The sequence below is a fragment of the Oenanthe melanoleuca genome, chromosome 6 (assembly GCF_029582105.1).
Source record: "Oenanthe melanoleuca isolate GR-GAL-2019-014 chromosome 6, OMel1.0, whole genome shotgun sequence".
NCBI lineage: Eukaryota > Metazoa > Chordata > Aves > Passeriformes > Muscicapidae > Oenanthe > Oenanthe melanoleuca.
In genome coordinates this window covers 27,478,184-27,505,108 of record NC_079340.1, presented here as the reverse complement: position 1 = coordinate 27,505,108, position 26,925 = coordinate 27,478,184, and the positions used below count along the sequence as shown (strand labels likewise).

The 26,925-nt window shown below is 40.8% G+C and overlaps 1 protein-coding gene across 1 annotated transcript in view; it reads right to left on the bottom strand.

The window, feature by feature from the left end:
• Positions 1-21,463, bottom strand: part of FHIP2A (FHF complex subunit HOOK interacting protein 2A) — a 33,649-nt gene extending 12,186 nt beyond the window's left edge. Inside the window, exons 1-11 of the mRNA XM_056494369.1 lie at positions 21,189-21,463; positions 13,304-13,382; positions 11,253-11,422; positions 9,003-9,107; positions 8,534-8,656; positions 4,277-4,561; positions 3,222-3,418; positions 1,916-2,030; positions 1,734-1,810; positions 1,439-1,631; positions 64-233 (exon numbers count right to left, since the gene is read on the bottom strand). Coding sequence (XP_056350344.1) covers positions 64-233; positions 1,439-1,631; positions 1,734-1,810; positions 1,916-2,030; positions 3,222-3,418; positions 4,277-4,561; positions 8,534-8,656; positions 9,003-9,107; positions 11,253-11,422; positions 13,304-13,382; positions 21,189-21,233 — 1,559 coding nt within the window. The 5' untranslated portion in view covers positions 21,234-21,463. The remainder of the gene's footprint in view (positions 1-63; positions 234-1,438; positions 1,632-1,733; positions 1,811-1,915; positions 2,031-3,221; positions 3,419-4,276; positions 4,562-8,533; positions 8,657-9,002; positions 9,108-11,252; positions 11,423-13,303; positions 13,383-21,188) is intronic.
• Positions 21,464-26,925: the final 5,462 nt, after the last annotated feature.

Below are 26,925 nucleotides of genomic sequence, written 5' to 3'. Positions count from 1 at the left end.
TTGTTCTAAAAATAAAGATCCATGTTACTTGTTGTGAAAACTTCTCTTAAAAATGAAACTTACACTGCTCCAGCAATCTGTCCATTCTCTACTATATCTCTATCTTCTTGACAGGGAGGCTTGTATTCCATGTAGTTTCTTTCTTCCAAATTTCTCAGAACCAAATTATAAAGAATGTGCTCATTGGGTTTTTGCAAAAGGTGCTCAAACATTCGTAAAGTCATTATGCTGATCTGCAACAGAAAGAATAAAACTCAATAAACTGATGCACTGCTGCCCTATGTTTTTTGCCTTTTATCTGCTTTGTCCATCCTAGAACATTGCAATCACTTACTAACATTATGGAAGGAAAAAAAATCATAAGAAAAAAATAGGAAATCATGATGTTACATGTGGTATAAACACGGATTAAGAGTTCATATATATTTGAAAATCAAGATGGGAATGCATTTTTTTTCTGTAAAAAAACCTGTTCTGAAATCTGCCAAAATAACAATACAAAGAACATATGGAGAACTCATAATTTAGCTTTCTGTTCTACAGTCAGATCCATGCTGGAAGATGGCTATCATTGTGCAAATGAGATCCACAACATGACCTGAAGTTAGTAATAAATACCCAGAAAAAGAGATATTGTGTCTAGGTCTAGAGGCTAAGATTTCTACATGGAGATGTTATGTAGGCTTTTAAAGGAACATTGACTTTAAGCAATACAAAGATGATTTTTCAAGACTGCTTGAGAGTGCTTAGCTTTGCAAAGGTAACTAATTTACAGAGATAACTCATTCTGACAGGGTGAGCAGGTAGGCATACTGAAAAAATGGATATGAGAAAGCAGAGATTTGTATTTCAGGCAAGAATGATTTTTATCTAAAAAAGTAGAGGGCTGAGGTTGTTTCATAGAAAAAATGAAACAAGCAGCTTCTCTGGAGGGATTTCACTACCGTAAATTATTTAATTATTTTAATGATGCTGTTTGTTTAGAGCTTAAAGTTATCTCATCATCTTTTAATTGGCACTGCATATACTCTCCAACAACACTTAGTTCATATGTACCCCAAATTTTGATCTATATCTTATGTGATAATAAGACAGAATTGACACAACATGGAAAATAACAGCAACAAATTAAAATGTAATTACAAAAGCTCAATTCACTCTATCTTACAGATGAGCAAGTCTAACTCGATATGCATAGTGGGCATGCAAATACACCAAAAAATCTTTAGGAGAAAAAAAAAACAAAGCTAGGTGGAGAAAACAGCTTGACTTAATTTTTTAAAAGGAATTTGTAGGGCTGGGAATCAGAGCTCTCTTTCTTGGCAAAAGACATTACTTGACACAAATATGAGAAGTCCTCACAACGGTGCCTTTACAGACTCTTCACACTCCAGAACTGGCCAGCAGACAGACATTCCTGTGTCAGATCAGCCCTCACCTCATCAGAAATGTGATCACAGTGCTCGATCAGCCTGTGCCTCAATGGATGCCTGTTGATGTCTGCCAGTGTTTCTGGCTCTCTGTTCTCTCCAAGTATAAAATACACCAGCTCCTGCAGCAGGACATCTGAAGTCACCTGGCGAACAATGCGGTGCAATAGTGCAGTTGACGTGAGGATTCCGATCTCTGAACTGAACGAAACATTTTCATATCAGATATGGAGTGGATTTCTGCCCCCAAAAGCCAGCTTGATTCAGATTCTGTTCTGCTGTGTCTTGTAGGATGCTACTCACGTTTGCATCAGCTGAGGTTCCATAACATCAATGAAGAATCGTTCCCGCACAGCTTTTGCCATAGCAACAGCAGTCATCTGAGACAAAAGTACAAAATGGTGTGTCTCAAACTCAGAAGCTAGGAAACAACTGGAGCTACTTATTTTCTGAATATAATTGTATCATCTGAACACATTTCAAACCTTTTGTGCTTCTTTGATGAGTTGATCACAGTAGTCAAACCAAGAAAGAAATGAAATCAATGCTCTTTTCCCTGGAAAAGCAGATGCATCTTCTTTGTGGCTATAGGAATCCAAGCTAGAGCACACAGAGAAAAAAAATAATTTAGTCTACAAGTAATTGAAGAATCTTGGACTCCATCCTTATTGAACCTAACAGAATAATTAATGACCTACTTGTACTGAAGGGAACATTAAAAAAGCTTTTCTGCCAGTCTCCATGGATCTGGCAGTGCCGTCACAACATGGGTATTCAGTGCATGCTAAAGGATACACCTAATGTACAGCACAGGAACTCTGGTTAAGTGTTTCTGGAGTCAGAAGGGAAAACTGATCACTAAGTCTGTTCTCCCAGGAAACACAGACCACAGAAAATGAATCAGTAACTCCTGTAGTCACAGAACCATAAAATGAAAGCAATTATTCTTCTCTACTCTAAGTGACCTCAGGCAAGTCGACCAAAACCACACGGTGTATACCTGAACCAGACTGTATCTTTCAGAAAGAAACATCTATCTCACTTTGAGGGCTCTAAGGAATAACAAATACACCACCTTCTTTGGTAAAGAACACCTCTGATTATTTATCCCACAATTTAAAGTTGTGGGTTTTCCCCTTCTAATTTCAAACTCCAATCACCAGAAATTTTGCTAAGCATTTTGCAAATACCTACTTTCAGTACTAACAGATCAGGAGCAATTCATAATAATGGACGCAGAGTGGGGAAGACATATATTTTAAGAATCTAAATTACAAGCAGTTAGGATAATAGGCATGTATCTTTTTGCTTCATGCTGATGACTTATGCAGTAATTCTTTCCTTCTTCTTTTTTTGCTGCAAAAATTTTGCAACAGCAGCCTGTTAACCAACAGACCCTTCCTGCCCCTCGCAGCAGCTTACAATGCCCACTGTGTACAGTGAGGAGTTTATGCTTCTTAAATCCTTGACATCTGCATGAGAGTATAATCCGTACCTGATACTACAGTGACACCACTATAAACTGCTGATGTAATCCAGTGGAAAAACTTGACCCCTGAGGAATCTCTGCCAGGGACTGGCAGGCATGGGACTGGCCCCATGTCAGAAATTGCATGTACACTCGACACCCAAAGTGCACCACTGTGCTGCAGCTCTATCTCAGCTCTGCCCTTGAGGCTTTAGTCTGTGTGTGTGTGTGAATATTTTATACCCATTATATACCTATCAAATTAGTTTCAGGGAAGGGTGAAAAGTCACTTTGAGTATTAAATACAAAAATAAAATTCTTACCCCCAGTTAATTGCCTCCACTGTTTCAATGTCTAAGGGATCCAGTGACTGAGGCAAGGCTTTGTAGAGGGTGGCCAGCCTGTCTGTCAACAATTCACATAAACAAGTACTTTGAGTCAGGCACTTGGCAGCTGCTGGTTCTGGCAAACTCACCAAAAGCATGAGACCTTCACAGGCCTTCACTGCTATCCGGCCGTCCTGGCAGAAGGGCATGGAAGAATTAATCAGAGGGTGAATGAAGGTCGCTGGAAATCAAGAAGCAAACAACTCCCAAATAAAACCTCTTCATCCCCCCACAGTGACTGGATGGATTTATTTTTGTTGCCTTTTCAGTCATTAACTCTAGTGAATTTGGATGCTACAAGATTTTACACACCTGATTTTGTGTGATATACAAGAATGCCAGCTGCAACCTTCCAGCTGACAGAAATAGAGCTGTAGGTCAGCTTGAGACCAAGATACTAAATCCTGTAAATACTCATGTAACAATAATGAGGTATAGTGGTAGACTTGGTTTTCTGCCCTTAGGAATGCCGCAGTAATTATAGGCTTATCCAAACCTCTTCTAAATTTTCTGAAAGAATCTAAATCTCAATTTGAGGATTGAGCTGGGCAAGACATACAGCAGGCTTTTTAAAAAGAAAACCCACTCCTAGAGATAGCTCAGTGCCATTACAAAGACAGTGGGTTTGGTTAAGTCAGAACAATTGAAAGCAGTTTTAAAAGCATTCTCTTGTGATATATTTCACCTCCTATGTACCCTGTGTAGCTTTTCTGTGAAACATACGGCACCCTATAAAAGTTTCTTTAAAAACCCACTTATATTACCATCAACAAGCTTAGTACTAATTTTCTAAAACAGTATTTTTACTTTACTCTGAATTTGCAAAGAAAATCACCAATTTACAAAAAATGCCTGCAAAAACTTTCATTTCACTTTTTATAGCTAAAATGCAGTGTTTTTATTCATTCCCTCTGCCCACTTCATACAGCATCCAACTATTTCATTTTATCATACAGATGGAAAAAAACAAAACCAAAAAAAACCCAACTCACAGGACTTTTAGTGAGGTTTAGTAGAGAATTCACTAAATTATAGTCTTGATTTGGAGAAGCAGTGGAGGACTCAGGTGATGATGTGACATTGAGTTCATCCAGACTGAAAGAGAGCTCCTCTGCCTGTTGTGGGAGCTCATCCTCCTTCTCCATGTGCTCGGCTCCGGCAGCACCGGGCGTCTCCTCAGGCTGCCCCGTGTCTGTTGTCACGGACTCGTGGTCTTTTATCATGTCTTCTGTGATTACACTTGCTGATCCTTGGAGAGCCATTGCTTTTAACTTATTCTGCAAAGCATTTTTTGGAATGACACAGCTGAAATTACTGTTCATCCTGAAGCACGAGTTTACTAAAAGCGATTTTTTTAACATCAACATTTGAAGTAGTCAAGGCTGGATACAGTAACCACGTAAAACCTAAAGGGCTGTGGGAGCGTGAGTGTTTTATAAACCTTTTAAAAGACACTTTTAAATCTGCTTAGATTTCTTTTAAGTCCTATACATTTTGCTTCAAGGCTGAATATGCCATTTACAAAAGGATGGCAGCTTTATTCACCTGATGTGGCCACAATTTGATAGATGTTTTTAATTTATCTTATGGGTGGCACCTTTAGAATCTAACACTCATTATAAAATATTCCTTTCTGTATCAAGGCCTCACTTCATCTTATGTTGAAAACACTATTTCCAGTTGGAATCACACAAGTAAAATATTCTAAATTTCTTGATATTTTACCTTCAATAGGAAAAGGAAAGAAACACCTTTTCTGACAGCAGAGTACTCTCAAATTGTGTTTCTCAGGAAGAAAAAATTGAACAGATTGAATGGAAGTTAGAAGTTAGCACTGGGCACTGAATACTCTAAAAGGTCACAGACAACCTTCCTGGAAGCTCCTAACCATCTCTTTGCCTGAAAAAAGGCATTTGTCTTCCTATAAATCTGTCTCCAGTACATAAAAAGGCATTTAAATTTGTGCTCTGTGATACCATGAAGAAACTCACAGAAAGGCAAGAATTCAGTGTTCTGGCATAAGCACAGGTGAAGAATACTTTATTGGAATCATAAATTAGAATGCAGCACAAGACATTTCTTTCAAGTGAGAACTGCAGTGAGATTATAAATCAAAACAGTTCCCTTCTCTATGATAACACCAAAATTATTATGAATATATCTCAAGTATTAATAATTTAAAAGACTAACCATTTGGGGTTAATGGATTTTAGTACAGACAAACCAGCAGGGACTGAGTACACGTCAGGCAGCAAACTGGAGAGCTGTAGTGAACACTTGCTCGAGTGCCGTGCATTCATTGTGGGGAATTTGCACTGGGCATTGATGCACTCACAGAACCAATTCCCTGGAGAAGCAAACCACTGGTAAAAGCAGCAGACTGCATGCTATAAAATAAGGATGATCTTTGAATGCAGTAGAAAAATAACTGCTTCAATATAGTTATTTTTTGACAGTGTGAAAAGCGCAAGGCTGGCAAAGCAACAAAAAGGTGTCTGTGTGAACTGTCCATCACCAGAGCTTCTGCAGTCCTACAGTATCATCCCATCCTCCTCATCAATACACAGAAACAGCTGAATCACAACAGTGACCCTTGCACATAAAGGCTGGAATATAATTTCAATCCTGGACTTTGCACTGTTGCTGGCACCACTCAAGCTGCAGGCAGGGTTGTTAAAGGGAAAAGCTTTATTTTTTCAAAAACTGGGCAATATTCTGTAAAATACTTATTTTATCTTACAGTGGCTTATTGCTTCATGTCTGGATTCTTCTGCCATTTGAAAGGCCATTGTATATTTAGCTAAGGCAGGGATGAGAGAACTAACATATATAAATATATGAATACCCCTAGAAATGTGTCCACAGCTCATTACTCTTATGTTGGCAGGTGACACAAAGCAGTTTTTACATTGAACAACACACAGGCAGAATTTTTGTGTGTATTTAAGCTTCCTATTGTTTAATCATGCAATTCTGCAGCTCAGCTGCTCACCTGCCTCCTGCAAAGGTGCAAAACAGGATCCTGAATGACCTAATAGAAAAGGTTACATAAAACACACATTCAATGCTTTCTAAACAAAGTACTCGTGAATTCAATGTTAACAAAGAACAGATAATATAAATCCACACTTTTGTATTTTTGTGATCTGTAAACATCAGTTTTAAAATCTGTAGTGAATGATGCCATGTCTAAATTTTGATAGATTTTAAAAGAGTTCTATGAAAACATCAAGTGATATCACAGCTGAGAACCTCTACTTAATTTGTGGTGAAAAATATCAAGGTGATCCTTCATAGTACTGAAAGTAGAAGTGAATAGTGAAACTGTTGTTCATTTTATAAAATGAAGGTACAACTATTTAGCTACTATATTAGAACTTTTTCAAGGTCTCAAGAGCAGAAATTGAAGCACAGAGTTAAGTGTCCCTTTGCCAGAAACAATCAATTGCAAGGAGTATCTCACCTAAGATGGAATGAGATAAGGCAAGTTATAATAAAAAATATAACTGCAGTAGAGGTGATAAATAAACATTACAATATGTCTTTGTTCTCTCTGCACAAGAACTAGGAAAACTCAGTTTTAAAAAAAAAATATATATATTAATACCAAAATAAATAGATATTTGGTATGGAATCATGGAATCATACAAAGAAGTGAGTTTGTACACACTCAGTTTTTTATGTTCATAAAATCCTGTATAAACCGATTGGAAACAGTCAAAGAAGGAAGCAAAAGTAACAGATACAAACACTCTCTGGAGAGATGCATCTGCATTTCATCTTATAAGTGTTGGAGATAGGAGACAGAAATGCGACACAGAATTCTGTAAATTTACCCTTTCATGCATTTGAAAGTGATCAAGTCACAACAGCACCTCTAAGAGGCCAAATGTGAACAACCAGAATATCCTACTCTAATGAAGCACAGCTCTGCATCCCACATAACTGATCTGGAAACAACCATCACAAGGTGTGAAGACAAATGCTTTAGGCTACAATACCTAGAATAATACTGTGAAGTAACAGAAGCTACAAGAAATGTTTGCCAGCCTGCCTGGACTCCACAGCCAGCATTTTGTGAAACTAGAGACCCCTTTGAAACTTGGAATCATCTGTTTCTCCATTTTTTAATATTGGAATCTTGCTGTTTTGGGAAAGAGCACTAATAAAGTGTTTCTTATGACTGACTGCAAGGGCACTATTTAAGAGGCTTAAACCATACAACTTACACAAATAACACTAAAAGTAATCCTGGTTTAGAATTCTACCATATTTTGCATGTAATATATGCAGTAGTTTGCTTCTGAGTGCTTCTAATGTTTAAACATTAACTTTTCAATCCTTATACCATTTCTGCTGCTTGTACAACTACAGTGGATAAAATGGCAATCAGGATAATAATTAAGGTAAAAATAATCTCAAGAGGGATTCTTTACTACTGACATGCAAATGATAATCACATACTTAATGGAAAATAACATCTTTTTGCAGTTTAGCAGCCTCTGCTGTCACAGATCTTGTTTGTGGAAAGCTTGTAAAATAGTCTTGAAGGAATATTTTTCAGCAAAGTATCACATACTTAATAGAGACTGTGTCACCACAGGAAACAGCAAAGTGGAAGCAAAATGCAGTTCTAAATGGACTTTTATACACCAATTTTTTTTATGCTTCTTCTAAATAGGAACTGAAAGTCAGTCTAGAAACTGTTTATCCTCCCACTCTTGATTTTATAATGCCACATGTTAAAGGAGGCAGTAAAGACACAGGATGTCTTACAGATAGAAGATGGTGTTGTATGGACTGTGAGCTGGCACTGCAGCTCCAACATATGTGCCACTACCAAATAAAGGCCCAATCCTGCAGAACACTCAGCAACTTGCAAGGTTTCAGTGCTCCCTGAAATCTGTCCTTTGGTCTTCGTTGGAATGACAAAAATAACACCAGAAGGCCAAGGTCTCCCTCAGTGTTCTACACTGCAATTCGTTTGGCACTTTCATTGCAAGGGAAAAGGACCTTGGGCACGTGTATTTGTGAACCCTGAATGAAATTCTTGTGGAAATCAGATGTAGAAAGTCTCTGGGAGAAAAAAAAAATCCAAACAATGAGACTTCTAATATCACAGGATAAAAAATAACAGATGGAATGAAAATAAAGCTATGAAGCACAATGTGATACCACCAGTTCTCTACTGGATTTTTTATGTATGACACAGTAAATACACCTGTAAAATTTTGAATTGATTTACTCACCTCAAGGAAGAAGTTGACCAGGTATGGATCCTGTTTCAGCTTTGCACACACTATACAGAGAAACTGAATTTCTTCATTTTCTGTTGGTGTTGCCAGAACCTCCCCACACAGCCTGATTAATTTCTGTCACATAAAGTGAACAATTAAGACAGAAAGTTATTGCTTTTCTAGGAATACTAGACTGAATTATTTTTCTATACACACACTACAATTATGTATGAATATTGACTGGAACATTTGCTCTGTATTTAGACTGCTGTGAGCAAGTTTTCTTTATTATTTATGACTTGCATTACAGTGGCAGTCCAAGGCTCTAATCATCAGAACATTAAAAAAATAACCTAATATGGCACCCAAGCAATTTCCTTAATTCACTTGACAATGGAAGAATTAAAGATAACATTAGCTACAGCAGAATAAAAGAAACTTGTAATGCAAAAATATAGTTTATTTAAAATCTGAACAGTACCTGCACTGGCCTATGCACATTTATGTGGGGAAGAAGAGGTTGTCGTATTCTTCCAAGAAGTTTTGTATAAAAAGCCAGAACTTGCTGTTTCATTCCTGGAGGACACTGAAACAAAAACAGATGAACAACAACAAAAAAACAATAAACGTGAAGAAAATTACAGATGCATTTTTTTTCACTCAGAATGGCTAATTAAACATTAATAATTTAACCACAGATATTTTTTACAAAGTCATAATCTGTTAACATATTACTTTTATCAATATTAACAGAGATCAATAAAAAATGTTGCATCTCATTACTGTTTGCTCTTTCAAATTGTTCATATATTCAGTTAATTGCTCTAGGGCAAACTTCTACCAGAAGTTTCTTTCCAGAAAATATTCCCTATCATTACAGTGATAAGGGGAAATTAACTTGGAATTAATTTGCTACAGGTCAGATGTCTTTTAAGGTATTGTGCCACAAAATCCAGCAACTCAGTGAATCAGTACATACAAATACAGAATGATAAACTATAAAAATCTTATTACCTACAGAAGGTTTCTTGAAGTCATGAGCAATTAACCTTAGCCAGCTAAAGTGTTTATAAATGCACAGATGGTCCAGGACAAGAGAAAGCTGTTGCATTCCCTGAGCAGAATATAAATCACAAATATCTGTAGAACATGCAGATCCTTGTTCTACTGTCCCTAATCCACCACACTAAATGAAAAGACTTACCTGTCTCCAGGAGATCTGATGGCTTGTGGGCCTTTATATACCTTTGTTCCTAGTTAAATTCCCCCAAACTTATGTGCTCTACACATTAATAAATGCTGTTAATTTTAATTCACATAATTTCCCTCATCTGGTTCCTGCATGTGTGAGGTGGCAACAGACTAACCTGGCTCTCCTTTCTAAGCAATTATCTCTAGATTTTTAATCCCTATTCAAGCTGAGTTTTCAAGCAATCCTTTAAACAGAATGGCAAAATATGTACCATCAGGGCACATCATCAGTAATGGTGATGATAAAGTGGTAAGTGCAACTGACTGCTGTGAAAGGGAACTACTCTGTTTGCACCAGATCTTTGCAACATCTTGCAAGCACTGAACTGTGTGTTTACTTCAGATGTATCAACTCACAAGTGGCAAAGTGTAAAGACAGGCTGTACAAGAATTGCCTGTACAGACGTATTTGTATGAGTACAGAATGACTTCTCTCAACTCTTAGAAACACACTACTAATTACCAGCTTCACATATGTCACCATTTCATCTTGGTTTCTTGACAACATTTAGAGATTACTGAATGAGCTGTATTTCTGAGCAACCATCTTTAATACATCAGTGTTGTGGTTTTAAGCCCAGCTGGAGCAGGTATTTTAGCCTGACTGTAGGACAGCTGGTACAGCAACAGGTACTGCAGATCTCTGGCTCTTCCAGAGCAAGGAATGTCTCAGGCTCAGACAGCCACTGTCCTGTGTTGCCTGTTTACATAAAAACTCATGACAATGTGTAAAATATTGACTGAGAAGGAAACCCTGGAGAGCTCCATTTATCCCTGGAACAGGATAAACCATGCCTCCCTAACTGCATCTGCACTGTGACACAAAACATTCTACCACAAGGGCTGCCAAGCTAATTCACCCCATGATCCACCCAACTCCACACATTTTAGCTCAGAAGTCTGCCAATACACACAAGGATGGACCAAGACCATGAAGGTAACTTCATGTGTGCCACAAAGCAGACATGAAGAACCAGACAAACTGCCAAAGTATGAAAGCTGTCTAGGGATCAACTCAAATTAATGCTTTCTGATATCAAAAGTTTTTCTGAGCAATAGCTCGACACACTCAGAAAAGTTAACTGAAAATTTGTATTTAACACAGCACTTTTCACCCAAGAATTCCCAACATTTACAAAGGACAGAGAGGGATAATACTGTCTTGTAGAAGCCAGAAAAACTCTAGACTGAAGAAAAATTTTCTCCCACTTCTAGTTTCACTATCAGCACTATCAGAGTGGTGAGTCTCAGGGTTCTGTCTCAGCCAGCACCTCAGGGTCCTCTCACCCTGATCACACCTGTAAAAGGCTGTTACCTGTAATATGCTGGTAATATGGGAATATGCATTGGTATATTTGTAATACAAGCAAGCAGCTTTTTGCTAGTTCAGCGTCCCACACTACCACCTACTGTAGAACTTGTCTCTATCACAACTAGGAGCTCACACAAGGGATAATCTGTTCTGCTGAGAGATACATACATCAGCTTTTCCAAGTGTGTAGAGTGTCTCCAAAATCTTGTGATGTAGCAAATATTCCATACATGGTCCTGTTTCACCCGATTCCCTCTCATTTTCTTCTTGAACTAGAATATCCAACATCTGTTCCAGGTGAGAGGGAATGTTGGTATCAGTCACAGGAGCTTTGTCATCTAAATAAAAGAAATAGGCAATTAAGAATGATTTAAAAATTGCCCTCATATTTAAGCTCAGTTTCAAATTTAAGACCTATAAATATGACATCCATTTAAAGAACTTTATATACAGTGCAAATTTTTAACATGTCTTAATGTAAACTTTCAGAACTGTATCTGAAGATGTACACTGGAATATGCATTGGGCAGATTAATCTGACCTTGCAATGGAGAAAAGGTGTCAAACTTCAAAACAAGCATTAATTATACAGTCAAAAAAGAAAAATTTCTACTGCCAGAGAGCAAGCCAAGGGAGAGAAAGGTACAACTCTCAATCTTCTGTTTAGTAAACCTTGATATCTTCCTCTTTGACCCTTCATAGAGTATTCTCAGATCTTTGAATGGCCTCTAACATCAGCTTAATTTGCAGCTGATCAGTTCCTTTATAAACTAGATAACTAAATAAATGGCTTTTCTGCTGATAACAACAAAGAATATGCTGTTTATTCTCCAAAAGCTTCTATATTTCTCTTTTGTACTTTCTGCATTGAAATAGAATTCTGCCAATCCTTATGCAGGAAAGGGTAGGATGTTGATTTTATTATATTAAAGTCATGAAAGTGCAGTGGATTTTTGCCACTGGCAGTAGGAACTGGCATTCATATATTGTAGAACACATCCACATATTAAGATTTTCCTCTTTTAATTTTTTAGTTGAATTCTACTTGAACAGCTATCCTAGGGAAATGGTTACTACTGTTTACGCAATTGTCTAAAAATAACTTGTCACTTGCATGCAACTGGCAACAAGGATCACACAGGGAAACTGCCACGTCAGAGTGATTTTGGTCTCTGCCACAACCTCCAGTTAGCCTGGAGTGTTTTGCCTGAATTTCCTATACATAATTCTGCTCCTACTGCAGAGGACAGAAATATATCCATTGAGTGAAAGCTTGTTTTTCAAAAGACTTCTGAAACTCTGGGAGAGAGGTCAGCTTTTATTCTGCTCCACGTCACTGCAGGTGTCAGTTTTCCCTGCCACCCTGTCATTTCCACCTTTGGAAACATCACATAGTGTTCCAAAAGATGGGTATTTGGAACTAGGGGTCATATTGCAGTTTTACGAGTAAATATTGAAATAAACAAGATCATCAGACACAAACATAGTTTCAACAGCTTTTCCAGCAGAAAATCAGAACTAATATGCTTGAGGAAAGCATGGCAACATTCACTTGTAAAAAATAATTGTTTCATAACTAGGTCCAAAAATTAAAAATTTACAGGCTGCATAATTGTTGGGAAACAAAAAACCAAACCAGGGAAAAGTTTAAAAACAAAGCAATTACAGCTACATTTCATCATAATGTCCATTTTTAAGAAGAACAGTGTAATATCTGAGTCAGGTTTAACAAAACTAGTTGATTATGCTATCAAAATACTTTACACTGAGACAAGACACTTAAGCAAAAATAACCAATGCTGGGCACACAGAATCCATCTGTGTCTGGTAAAATCTATGCCCACAAAATTACTTTTGTTAAAATCTTGCAAAGAAAAATAAAATCCCCGATGCAAAGCAACAAAAATGTTAAGAGCAGGGGCTGCATTTCTGCAGCTGTCTGTTTAGATTAAACAGAGTATGTGAAGGCAGAAACTGGGTCAGATGTAACAAGGTGCAGTTCTCTCCATAGTACTCAGGAAAGACTGAACCACTTTCCGTGCCTACTTTCACAGGTGGAAGTACATTTTATTTTTAATTACCAGTTATTATTGTTCACATTTTGATTAAAGACGTGGCTCATTTTAGTATTTCTAGATCTTTATTTTTTAAAAACACTGAAATTGTGAATTCTAGTTTCCACAATAAAAAGACAAACCCAGAGTGCTTTGTTCTTTTACCTGAGGTCTCTATGTAGTAATGGGTGATTGCTTTCCAGTGGTAAACAAAATCTTCTTGTAATGGAAGGGAAGGTGCAAGCTATGGGGGGAGAAAACACAACAAACAAAAACCAGTCAGAAATGAAATGAACATACTTGCTCAGAACTTAAATTCAATTTTATCTTATACTTGGAAGTGCTGCAGATAGTGCTACAATTGTTACTCTCTGCTCTTTTACCTTTAATAAGGCCTACATCAATTATTCATGGCTGAGCCGCATGCCACACTGCCTGCCTTGTAAACATCAGTAATAATCTCTGTGATGTCTCTATCACTAGACAATCTATTTGAAGCAACAAAAGCAATTGCTCCTACAGCAAAGCAACTCTAGAAATGTATGTTTGTATTGTTTAGACCACAGTTTTGTCCTGTAGGAAAAAATCATGTTCTTCTACATCTGCTCTTGGTGCCTTCTTCCCTTCCTGTACACTCTGTTCTCTTTTCTCCGTCTGCTCCCTTAAAAATACCAATTAGTTGCTTCATCCAATTTTTGCCATGACTTTTTTCCTGTTAGCCACAACTTCTTTTAAAAGATCTTTGTTCAGTTTTAAGGTTGGGTTTGTTTTTTTTTAGATTCATGCCCAAAGGTTGGCGGTTTTTTGATGTTTCTTTGTTTTTGGTTTTTGGTTTTGTTTTTTTTTTTAACAAACGTATTTCGTATTTCATTTCTGCAAGAAAAAGAAGTTTCTTCTTTCCTGGAGGAGTTTGGGATGTCTGGCTGGGTGTGAGCAGCATCCAGGAATAACACTGTGCAGAAAAGGAAATGCAGTCCCCATCAGCACTGCTCCTTCCCCACTGAGACACAGGTGGCCTGTGGCCCATTACACCACAGGCAGCCTTTGAAAAAAGGACCACAATCATTTCACCACTCTGCTCTCCAAAGTGAGAGCTGAGACAAGCACTGAATTTGTGCCCATGAATGTTTTGAGCTGGTAAAATCAGAAATCCTATAGGGAAAACCCCAACCATTCAATAGGTCACATGAGGATCTGCTGTTATTGAGGTCTAATCCTACTTGCTGAGGCTTTTTTTTTTGTTTTTGGAGCATCAAGTCCTCAAGTCATTCTTCAGGGCATCCTGAAACAGGAGATTACCATTTGACAGGATGGCAACAATGAGCCCTGTGGCCAAACAGAAAGAATCCCAAGTATAAACTGGTGCATCTGTTTTGGCAGGATAAGGAGTTGAACCATCCTGACAGGATATGGAGTTCTGTCCTTCACAGAATCTCAGAGAGGCTGAAGTTGGAAGGGGCCTCAGAAGATCATCAGTTTAGTCCCCCTGTTACACAGTCACCTAGGGCTGGCTGCTCAGAAGCATGTCCAGATGGCTTTTGAATATATTAAAGGATGGAGACTCCACAGCCTCTCCAGGAGCCTGTGCCAGGGTCAGTTAACCTCACAGGGAAAGGTTAAGTGAAGGAAGTTTTCTCCTCAAGAGCTACAGATACCACATTTGAGACTAATAAATCTGAACTGCTCTAGTATCTCTCCATAGGGTCTAAAATGTGTTTTGCAGTCACAGTTCTTGGGCAAACAAGTGCTCAGGGGCACAGGGCTCATATGGTCTTTACTGGGTGGTGCTGGTCTCTTTGAAAAAGCCCTGGATGTTTTCCACTTCAGTCTTTTCTTTGCCTTGAATTTAATGACACTTAAATTTATCTTGGTAAAGTTGTAAAGCCCAGTATATGACAAGCATGCCATGCCAAGATCAGTGCAACATTAATTGTTAATGGCCCTTTGCACAGAGGACTTTGAAATGCAAGACTCTGGAAAAGTAGTGGTGCTTGGCAACTATCTCTGCCTGCATCCCGGGTGGAAATGTGCCCTTGGAAATGGCAACCAGGAAATCAAACTGACAGGGCTTATCCTCTCCCTGACAGCCTGTGCACTCACTGAGTCTTCCATGGCTGGGCACTCAGAGCAGCACATTAACACAGCAGCTACTATAGAGTATCTGAACACCCCACACTGCAAAAAGCCAGTTCATTTTACTGTGACATTTACTAGGTTATTGAAATTCAGAAGAACTGGGTGTATGATATTGTGTATCGTGCTCTGTATGTCACACTAGCTGCACTAGATGTGTATTTCAAGCAGTGTAATGATTATTTCTGTAAAAAAAAGCTGTATCAAAACCTCAACACCAGCTGATGAATAACCCAGAGACAACTTTTGAGGAACACAGAACACTCTATTTCCAAAGTAACACATGATAGATAACATTAAAGATTTATCCTTGGCTGATGTGATTTTCCTCTCCACTTCTTCTCGTCTCATCTACCTCAAGATGAATTTAGTGCCTCTGAGCAGTGCCAGGAAAAGGATTTCACTTCTCAGCACTGTCAATAATTTATTCACCATGAGACAGAACTGTGAATATAGATATTCTCCCTCCCAACAAACACCTCTAGGGACTCTTCTCAGAGGTGAAAAAATAATTCAGGGACAGGTTCTGCCCTTTCAAATTAAAAAACCCAGTGATTTCAGAGTCTTCTCTGATCAGGACTGCAAGCCAGACATAGCAGAGATAACATTAGCATGTGTGTGCACCTAGGCAATGCAGCCTATTGGGAACACCATCAGCACTGCCAGGGACTGGAGATGTAACCCCAGGCAAGATTGAGATAAGTGTTTCCTGATCAAAAACCCCAACAAAAACCCACAAGAAAACAAGCAAACAAACTAAACTAAACTAAACTAAAAACAACAAAACCCAGGCAATCCTCTTAACTTAGTTATTCAGACATGAAATCAAGGTAAAGAGCAAGACCAAGATACCAGCTTATATGTATACAAAGCCAAGCTTGGGAAAGCATTAGAAAATTCTAACACTTGGCTGACATGCTTTAACCCTACCAGGACAGGTAGTACCAGTAGGAGGTTACAGTTTCTATTTTAGGATGCTATCAGCTAAGATGGAATGCATGTTATAGCAGCCAGCCTGAATAACCTGAATAATTTTGTGTAAGTGCTCATATTTGTATGGAGATTCTGAAGCAAATCAGAAGGCCTTGTGAAGGCCATTAATTCCTGCTACTTGTCTAATTTGATGGAGTTACCTCAAAAATGCAGTTATTTCTCACCATTACATCAGCTGGTTAGGGCATGGTGCTAATAATACCAAGGTTGTGGGTTTGATCCCTGTATGGGCCATTCATCTAGGAACTGGACTCCATGGTCTCTGTGGGTCCCTTCCAACACAGAATATTCTGTGACTCTGTAATTAATCTTGATGTAATTAAAAATGCTCTTAGTGATTCCTGATCTCAAAGTGAAGTTCTCCTCCTCTGGAGAAAATAATTCCCATGATTTTCAAGCCTGCAGTGCAGGTACTGGTATACGATATAGCTAAAATTCACTGAACACCCCTGAACTGCAGCCCAGTGGAGCAGCCATTGATTAGCAAGATCTTCCATCTGGTGCCCAGCTCCAGTTTGGCTTCCTGGGAGTGAGCTGAACTTAACACATGCTGCCTTATCCTTCTGGTCTCAATATGTTACAAATAATCAAAGCCCACTCCTTTCAGGAAAAGTGCTGCTCTCAGGAGAGCAACAGATCTTTGACCAGACCTACAGTCTGCTCATGACAAAACCTGTCCAAAATCAATTCAATGTGATTTTCCAAAGCATACAGAATTCGTGTTTAGGCAGGAAAAAAAATAACATAAAGAGCAAAGAAACGTATGGATATGCAGTATTTAACAGCAATTCTTTTGTGCATGTACAAATCATTGTCATATCTTTCATGTGTGCTTTTCAAAAGTGCAATTCAATACAGGAAAGAATGGAAATCAGAAGCTGGTGATACGCCTCAATATCTTTATGGCAAATTCACAAAGGAAAGAGAATACTGTATAAAAAAATAACAGGTACTGTCTGGTCAGATGCCAGAGTAAAAAAAGAGAGCAGGAACTGGGTCAAAGAGAAAGGAAGGGGAAGTGCATGCACACTCCCCGGACTGACACAGTCACTTGATGTTTTTCTTGAGTCTTACTACTGTACCAGTGTGAATGGTCTGAGAGAAAATGTGAAAAAGGATTAATGCTTGAAGGTTTACTTGATCTTCAGCTGATGAATGCACAGAGTTTACAATGGTCACTGCTCTCACATAGAAAATTAAGACTGCACATGCTTGCAAGTCATGCATTACATTTTGTTATCTAATTTGTTAATACCAGCACAACATTAAAACAACAAGTAATGTAAGGTCATTACATCAAATAAAATGGGTTCAAGAGGAATAAATTCTGTTCTAATCAGTTATGCAGTTCATGATTTTGGAGCACTGCCTGTACCAAGTGACTTGGTTTCTTTCAAAGCTGAGTTTTGCTTCAAAGTATAAACAGAAGCTACTTGAAAGTAGGGTAATGTACCAGTGTCAGAGATACAGTGGAATAACAAGCTGGTAGAGAGGGGGTCTCAAGAATGTGCAGCAGGCACCAAAATCTGAATTCATTCAATTGCATGGTACAAATATTCCTGTTTGACAGCAAATTGCAAAATTCATGCCAACCAAATTATATTTTTCCTGCAAGGTACACAGCTCAAAAACATCCTTTGAACTGAGTATTAAGGTGAAATATCCAAAAGCCCAAATCAACACAAAGGAAAGTTCTTTGAACACTGGCCACTTCACAGACAAGCTATTTTGTCTAGGGAAACATGAGTGAAAAGCACAAGATAAGAAAACTAAGTCTAACTTGCTGCTGTTACTGTACACTACATTTTGTTGTTGCTGACAATGTAGTGCTCATGGACAGCCCTTTGGGATGAAAGTGTATCAGAAATGCATAGCAAAGACAAAATATCTTGAGGACAAGCCATATATAAACTGTCACAGATTTAATAATATGAATCCCATGAAGCAATAGCATTTCTATTCTGCCCTGAAGTAACAGAACAAAGACAGCAGTCCTATCCACTGTTCCCACTAACATATCCAACACATCCAATTCAAGGATGCTCTGTTGGCAGGGTAACACAGTGATACTTGCTCATCTGGATGCTGCAGAGAAATCCAAAAAGCAAAAAGTATCTAAAGTATTGGCAGGATTGACAAAAGATAAGAGGCGGCAAAAAACCAGAATTCAATGGTAATGAAAATCAGGAATATGGTTTCAAACACTTGGGCAATTTCAAAGACTGAAAGTTTTGAGTTATTCAAGCAGAATCACAGGATCATAGACAGGTTTGGGTTGGAAGGAATGTTCCAAGACCACCTAGATCCAACCCCACTGCCATGGGCAGGACATTTTCTACTAGGGCCATGTTGTTTTACACCCCATTCAGGCTAGTCTTGAACACACCACAACCTCTCAGGGAAAAAAAAACTTGGTAAGAAAAAACCTTAGTAAAAAGCACCTTATGTTTGCCTCAAGCACAGTCCTGTCACAAGGGCAGTCAGTTCAAGAGTGACACACTGACAAGTAAAAGGCAAATACTGCCATGTCTATCAGACTGCCAACCTTTGGAACTGCTCGTCAGAGTTCAGAGGGACGGCATATCGAGGGTAAGATAACAACAATCATCTAATAGCATGGGAACCCTTTCTGTTTAAATGCATCTCTCCAAAGTGGGCCCTGAGGGGCAGGAGCATTACATAAGTGATGTGCAGGAAAAAGGACAGGGCAGAAGGGCTACCCAAACCACTCAGATTTAAGGAAGTCCCACCCGTGAAAGCCAAACCCAGGCTCTTCAAGTGTATTTAAGTGCCCAGCTCAGCTGAAAACTGCACAGTTACCTACTCTGGGGTAGGTACCCAAAACTTTTGAGAACCAATACCTTAATTACTAGTTCCATTGCTGACATTCAGGGTTAAGAATTCTGTTGAGGCTGCCCACATAATACATTGCTCCCCAGAACAACAGGATCAAAAATGATGTTCCAAATTCTCTTGGTTCTAAAAACAGTAGGCAGTGGACTGAGCTAGTACTTAGTACTTAGAACAGTTTTCTTTTCCCCATAGCAAAGCTAAGCCAATCACATCTTTTTACTACTGGGAGAAAGAAACAGAGCCACATACAGCGTGCAAACTGGATAAAAATTTGTATTTCTAAGTTCTGTCTTTGTATTAGTGGGTGAAAGAAGCATTCTTAGTATCTTTCTGTTTTGCAATTCCATGTTTCATTCCTAGTATGTGGGGCTTGGTATTTGTCACAATCCTGTAAACGCAATAGTGCAGTATTTATCAGGAGATCCTCCACGGTGGTGGTAGCAGGACGAGGCAATTCTGAAAGGGACACCAGAATTGAGCAAGGACAAACAGCATGATGTTGGATAGTACTCACTTGCAAAATAATGGTATCAACATGTTTCTGTACTTTTGCTTGGGTTTTTTTAATGGAAAAAGAGCGTCTAGTCCCTATCTCTACTCTTCTGTTCCATTCAGCTCATTTGCTTTTCCTATTTTTTACTGGCTCTCAAACAAATGCATAATATTTTGTTTATTTTTTGCACATGTCAATAACGTAAACACTCTCCTAATAATAACTTCTATTACATCTCTCAAATAGGTAGGCCAGAAAGACCTTCTCCTTCACTCCTGCATCTCTCAGTCATCCACTTTTATTTCTGTTATTCAAAATGTGGCACAGCTCACCACAACAAACTTTCTTCAGTCAGGCAGGCACTAGTCTCTGTTTCCTCTCCAATGAAAGCACTGTCTAATGAAAGCATTCACATGCGGTCAGAATGTTTTCAAATAAAATATTTCATCATTATTTAAAACATTTATTTCCAAATGCCACCACACCATTAAAAAAGGAAACTAGGAATCCGCATTTAATGAGTACATGCTTAGCTTTTAAACCTGAATACTCCTGCAGAACTACAGGCTCATATAGACAGGTATATGCTCAAGTGCAATCTAAGCATACATTAATGCACAAAGGCTGCCCCTCAGATGAGGCAGGATTTGACATGCAGGCACTTATTTCAATCGTTTGGATTTGGCCTGCACGCTCTTTTTGCAACCATTTGAACATTTTTTCTTCAACACGTTCCACCTTGACTTCTTTATTTCACTGCTGATTTGTATCATCTCTTCACGCTCACGTCTCCTGGACGTGCTGGCTTACAGGGAGAGGTGCTAAAAGGCAGGGAATTACTACCAGGACCCCGCCTAACTGAAAAACAAAAAATAAATGGTGTGGCCAGGCAGTGCCGAACGCGGCCTGCAGCAATGGCAGCTCCGAACAGGCCTCGCTTCCCCTGCCCGAGTCCCCTCAGGGAACCTGGCTGCACACACAGCCCCGCGTCCCCGAACAACCTGATCCACACGCACTGTCACAAAATAAACCAGGGGTGGAAAGCATTGCTCTGAAACTGACATCCCGCAGAAGCACCGGTGTCAGTGACTATTGTCTGCTGGTCAGGACGAGATGGAAATCCTGGGGAGCTTCCTGATTCCTCTCCTTTACTGTTTGTCTCGCTGGAACAGCCGGGCAACGGCCGGGCGAGGGCCGGGCCAGGGCTGTCCCCAGGCCCGGCGGGGGGCACCGCGGCCGGCAGTGCCCGGCAGTGACAGCCCGAGGCTGTGCCGGGGCCGCCCGGGCTGCAGCCGCTCCCTCCTTCCCCGGCACCCCCGGCTCTCCAGGGCCACGCTGAGACGATTCGTTCTCTTTCCGTGCTCCCTCCGGGGCCCGCCCGGGCAGCTCGGCCTCCGCCCCCCCCGGCCGGCGGCAGAGCCGGGAGCGGATGCGCGCCCCGCGGGGCCCCGCCGGCAGCAGCGCCGGGAGCAGCGGGGAAGGGGCGCCGGGCCCGGTGCGAGCCCCCCGCCCCGCGATCGGCGCTAGGCCCGGATCGCATCCCCGGCGCGGCGTGGTCGGGCCCACCGGCGGCCTTACCGCCTCCACGGCGTGCTGCAGGATGGAGGTGAACTTGGAGAACATCCTGTCCCGCGACTGCAGCAGCCGCTGCCGGGAGGACCTCGAGAGCTCCTCGATCCGCCGCCGCCGCCGCTCCAGGGTGAGGGCTGCATGCGGGGGCCTGGCCGCGGGGATCGGGCGGGCGGGCGCCGGCGCTGCCTCTCGCTCCCCGGCGGACACCGTGGCACTGACACCGCCGGCTGCGCGGCGGCGGCTGCCGAGGCTGCGGCTGTCCTGCAGGGGCCGCCACCCCGCGCTCGGCCCGGCTGTGCCCGCCCCGCTCCGCTCCGCCCGGCCCCGGGCGCTGCCAGCCGGGAGCGCCGCCTTCCCGCCCGGCCCGGCCGCTTGTGCCGGCCCCGGGGTGCGGGCGGGGCCGGACACGGGTACGGAGCGGCAGTGCCGGGCTGCGAGCGGCGGTGCCGTGCCCCGAGCCAGCCTCCGCTTCTGCAGCAGCTCCCTGGCAGGGGAGTGAATCACAGCCACAGAATGACTTAGGTTGAGATCATCGAGTCCAATTTAGGTACCCAATACCACCGTGTCAACCACATCGTGACACGGAGTGTCATGTCCAGTTTTTCCATAAACACCTCCAGGATGCTGACTCCACCACCACTCTGGGCAGTCCATACCAATGTCTAATCGGCCTCTGTGTGAAGAAATTCTTCCCAATGGCCTACCCAAACATCCCCGGGCACAGCATAAAACTGTCCTCTTCTGCCGCTGGTTGTGTGGGAGCAGAGCCTGACCCCCACCTGGCTACACCCTTCTGCCAGAAGTTACAGAGATAAAAAGCTTCTCCTTTTCTCCAGGCTAAACAGCCCCCGTGCCCTCAGCCACTCCTCATAGGACACTTCAGACCCTTCTCCAGTTTCTTTGCCCTTCCCTGGATTAATTCCAGCACCTCAATGTCCTTCCTGAATTAAGGGGCCCAGAACTGGACATGGCACTGGAGATGTGCCTCAGTAGTGCTCAGGGCAGAGGTACAACCACTTCCCTGGTCCTGCTGGCCACTCTAGTCCGGAGATAGGCCAGGGTTGGCCTTGTTGCCCACCTGGGCACACAGTGTCTCTGGTGAGGGGAAGGGCTGCCCACCTCTGCAGTGCCTCTGCCCGAGGCTGCCAGCAGGATCTCTGGGGTCCCTCGGAATCGTGAGGGTGGGGAGACGGCCGCCTCCACCATCCACCGGCATGGTATGGACACAGAGCAGCCAGGCTCAGCTTGCTGTCTGCTGGGACATTTTAGGTCTGTCATCGGATGGGATGATGAGATCCTCAAGGAACTAACTCTTCACAAAGCAGTCTAAGGGTGATGAATGCAGAAAGCCAGTGACAAGTTCTGGAATCACCATCCCTGAAAGTGTTCAAAAAATGAGTGGAGGTGGCACTTTGCAATATGGTTTAGTGGGCATGGGGGCATTAGGTCAAAACTTGGGCTTGACAATCTGGGAGATCTTTTCCAAACGTAAATGATCCTGTCTTGTTGCTGGGGTGAGAGGCTGGTGGCGTGGGTGGCATGGTCCTTGTGAGGTACCACAGATGAGAGGGCCTGTGGCAATGTGCACATTGCCCATTTCACCGTTTCTTTGTTGGGTTTTTTTCCACACAGAGAGAAGGAGACAAAGAGAGCTTTATTTCACCTCCAAATCAAATACTTTAGAGATAAAGATCATCCCTCCATTTTGCAGTGCCACAGGAAGAGCAGAGGTGAAGTGGGGTGAGCAGAAGTTATATGTAGCTGGCAAGCAGTATGATGTTTTGGGAAAATGTTTGGGCACTGGGGAAATTGACGCAGAAGAACAGGATTGCTTTGGCACTGTGTAGCAGAGTGAAATGTTGGGAAGGTGATAGACTATCAATTTTAAAGGTATTTATGTTGAGTTTTTTAAAACCTGTTTATTCTCTCTTTGTCAACTTGTGTTCTATAGATGTTCTTAGGAAATGTAAATTTTCCGTGTGGGTAAACATATAATGAAGCATCTCTGTGTTTAGGTGATTATTAACTGGACAGATGCTGCATTTGGAAAGTACCTGCATATCTGTGTCTAAGAGAACGTGGTCATTTAAGATGCTTTTGGAGTCTGTTTTTTCCTGCAAAAATGTCTTTTAAATGTGCTTGGGCTTTCCCATCTCTGAGCAGCAGGATGAATAAAGAAACAATAAGATATCATGAAGATATAAAGGGAGACAGTTTTATAACTGTGAGAGTATTCTTAATCGTACTTAACAATTTATGAAATCATAAATCACAGAATCACAGATGGTGAAGTAAAGCTTTTGTAATGCTTGAGGGCCTCTTATTATTCTAAGAGTGACTGATGTATATAAACGCATTATTATTTAAACAGAACAGTTCATTGTGGTTGAAATTAAGATTTTGGTTGTAAAAATGACTTCTTATTAAGACTCTCAATGTGAAATGCCTTGCAGTAAAGGGAAAAAAAAAAAGAAAATATTACATGCAAATTATTTTTCCTAAGCCTATTAAATTGAATCTCTGCATATAGCCCTCCATTTACCAACCAATAGATTTGGCTTGAATTTGTAGCCATAGTGCAGAATATGGCCTTTGATGCTTATATGTCTGGCAAATTGTAGATATATTTTTTCTATGATCTTTTAAAGCAATGTCTAATTTCTCAACCATATGTATGTATTTCTCACTGCTGGGAATATTGGATAAATACTGGAAAACCAGTAGTAATGCAAATCACTGGAAACTAATGGAAAAATTATTTCAGCAGTGTCAGTGCAGATGAACTCAGCAGAGGTTACATTTTGTTTGGATTCTTCTTGTTCTCATTTGGGATGATTCAATTGGAGATGATGCAGTTATGGATGGGCTACCAATGTCATGTCATGTGCAACAATGCATCTTCACCTACTCATGCTTGAAGGTGTTTCCACTGAAATAAACACAAATATTACCTGTTTTAGTCCCTTGAAAACACAGTTCTGCTGGCTTGGGGTTGGGTTGGGTGTTTTTGGCAAGGTAGTTCTTTTTTTGGAAAAGTACATACAGTGAATTAGTGTTTTGCTTGAATGAGAGAAGTGAAAGTATGAAAGTGAGGCTGTTCTAATTGATAGAGCTTTTGGCAACTTTCTTCTTTCTTATAAATTAATGAAATTGTCTAGATTAAATCAATTTAGATGGTGTGTGACAGTGAGATAATGTGCTGGCCTTTCTATCTGAAAATCTCTCTGCTATTTGGATTGATGGCACCAGGCCAGTGTCTAATGGATACATTTGTCTACATTACAGAAGTTCCTGCAGTCTGGACTTTTGCTTCAGAGAGCCTGAAGATTTGGTGAATTTTTTTGCCGTAGATGAAAATTTTCCTGTTAGCACTATGCCCAATATCTGTTGATATTCTGTGCAGGATTTTATTGTGTTTGTAATAATTGGATTGACATCTATGTTTTCATTGACTACCTGGATGAAATAAAGAATGAAGTTTTAGTGATTCAGCATGATCTCTGCTTTTGAGAAGGGCTAAGGAGATATTTAACATTATTTTCAGACCTTTCTGATGCTGGGCTTTACTACAGAAAGTAAGCATGCTGTGCATAGCACACTGAAGAGCATGCAGTGGAACTGAAGTCATTTTCTGTGCTCTCAGCCATGTACATCACCTCCCTCCTTGCTGATTCTCTAGCAGCTCCATGTAATCAGCTCATGCAGTATTTCATAAATCCCATATTCAGGCGTTTCCTGGCCTGTGAATTCTGTTCCACATCTGCACATCTGCTCTTTCTGTGGAGACATTGATTTGTCTTCTGCTGGGTTACAAACTTCCTGCACGTTCATCTATTGTCTGAGTGCTTACCTGTCACATCTGCAAGAGTCTCCTGGCAGCAGCACTTACTGCTACTGTGGAGGACACAACACTGGGCAGGTATTGCCTGCCCAGCAGCTATTCCCTTTTTGTGCTTCAGTTACACTCTCTGTACCCACCCTGCTTTACCTTATGTAATGGCTTGTAAAGGAGACCACGAGGAGGTCAGAAATACATGTTGCCAGTAAAATGAGACATTTCTTCTCCAATCACATGATGTTTTCCTCAAATATTTCTGTTCCACTGGAAGCATTAAAATTCAGGCTTTCCGCTATAAGTAAATATATGGATGTTCTGCCATACAGTATCTGCAAGTGCTAGCATATCATAAATTATTGAAAGCAGATAAAATACACTCAGATGTGATCAGTTAGAGCTTAGCCAATTTCACTGCAGCCTGCAGGCTGGCAGGAGCACAAGGATACTTTTTCTTGTGGTAGTGGAAGCTGAAGCAAGGAGATTGAAGATAAACTACTGGGTTTATGCTATATTGCAGCTATAATGAATGCAGGGGTCTGAATGTGGTATAAATAAACATAAAACTGATTTTTGCCCTGGTGAAATAAATGAGTGGTCTACCTGATAATAAACTGGTTCCCTCAATCTTTCATCTGAGTACTTGAAGAGGGGGAAGTCTGGCAACCAGAATCTGTGTGTGTTTCTGGTGGGAATTTAGGTGCTTAGCTTTGACCCTACTAAGAGATTTCGGAGTCATTTTCAGATCAGCTCTGACTACGTTGTTTGTTTTCTAGTGCATAATAAGATTTCATTGTTACTTACATTTTTGGATTAAGGACTATAATCTGTTGATCCCTAAAATGTCATCAGATAATCTGTTTAATCATAAGCAAAAGCTGATCTTGATAGTCCATATGAGTTATGCAAATTAAATCAGTCACATTACTGCCATGCGAGTATAGAAGCTTTCAGCAGAGCTCTTTCTTATTAGTCCACAATTAAAAGTAGATTTTTGTCTGACTTCAAATTCACATATCTTTGTCCTGAGGTATCATTGAAATCACTCGTGGAGCCTGACATTAAATTTTGGCATTGTAAAACTTCTTAATTTTGAAGCAATTAAAATAAATATATAAATAAAATATTTATGACACAAGGCACTCGTGATTAATTTTAAATTATTGACAGCACAATTATCTAGGCAGGCCCAAACTCTGGTGCCACAACGCGCTCCAGCGTTCACTATCCGCGGAGTTTCGTGCGAGAATTCCAGCGATGTTCCCCAGGTGTTAACGCCGGGAAGAGGCCGCTGCCTCCCGCCAGTTCCAGCTCTCGACAGCAGAGGGCGCAGCTGACCCGGCTTCACCTTGCCACAAAAGACCGGTTCAGAGTGAATCCCTCTTAGTAATTTTTTCGGGGAAAAAAAAATCCCTGTGTATCCCGTATGGAAGGAATTGGTATGCCAGCTAGTAATGTTACCTCTGGGCTTAATTGCTGCGTATTACTTGCCTTGTAAAAGCTTTTCTTGCTACACCTGACAGCCCATCATCTCAGCAGTTCACTTGTCCTACTTGGCTCTCAGATGATGTTATTTGCAGATAATGGACAGGTTTGAATTTACAAAGACATTGACTAACCCCTGTGGCTCTCACATCCCACGTGATATTTGTGTAATCTTTATTACAACTAAACCTCTATGAATTTAAGAAGGGTCCTGTATTTAAAGACTTGTCCTTCTTGACAACTAGCTGAATTCTCCCGTGGTTCCCACACAGGGGAGAGTGACAGAGAATATCGCCATTGCATTATTTTACCTGTGGGTGGGGGTAGAGGGGGAACCTGAACGCTTCCTGTTAGAATTTCATGTTCAGAAGCTATACTCTGAGCCAAACTCCATTTCCAGAAAAAGTCTGTATAGCTCAATCC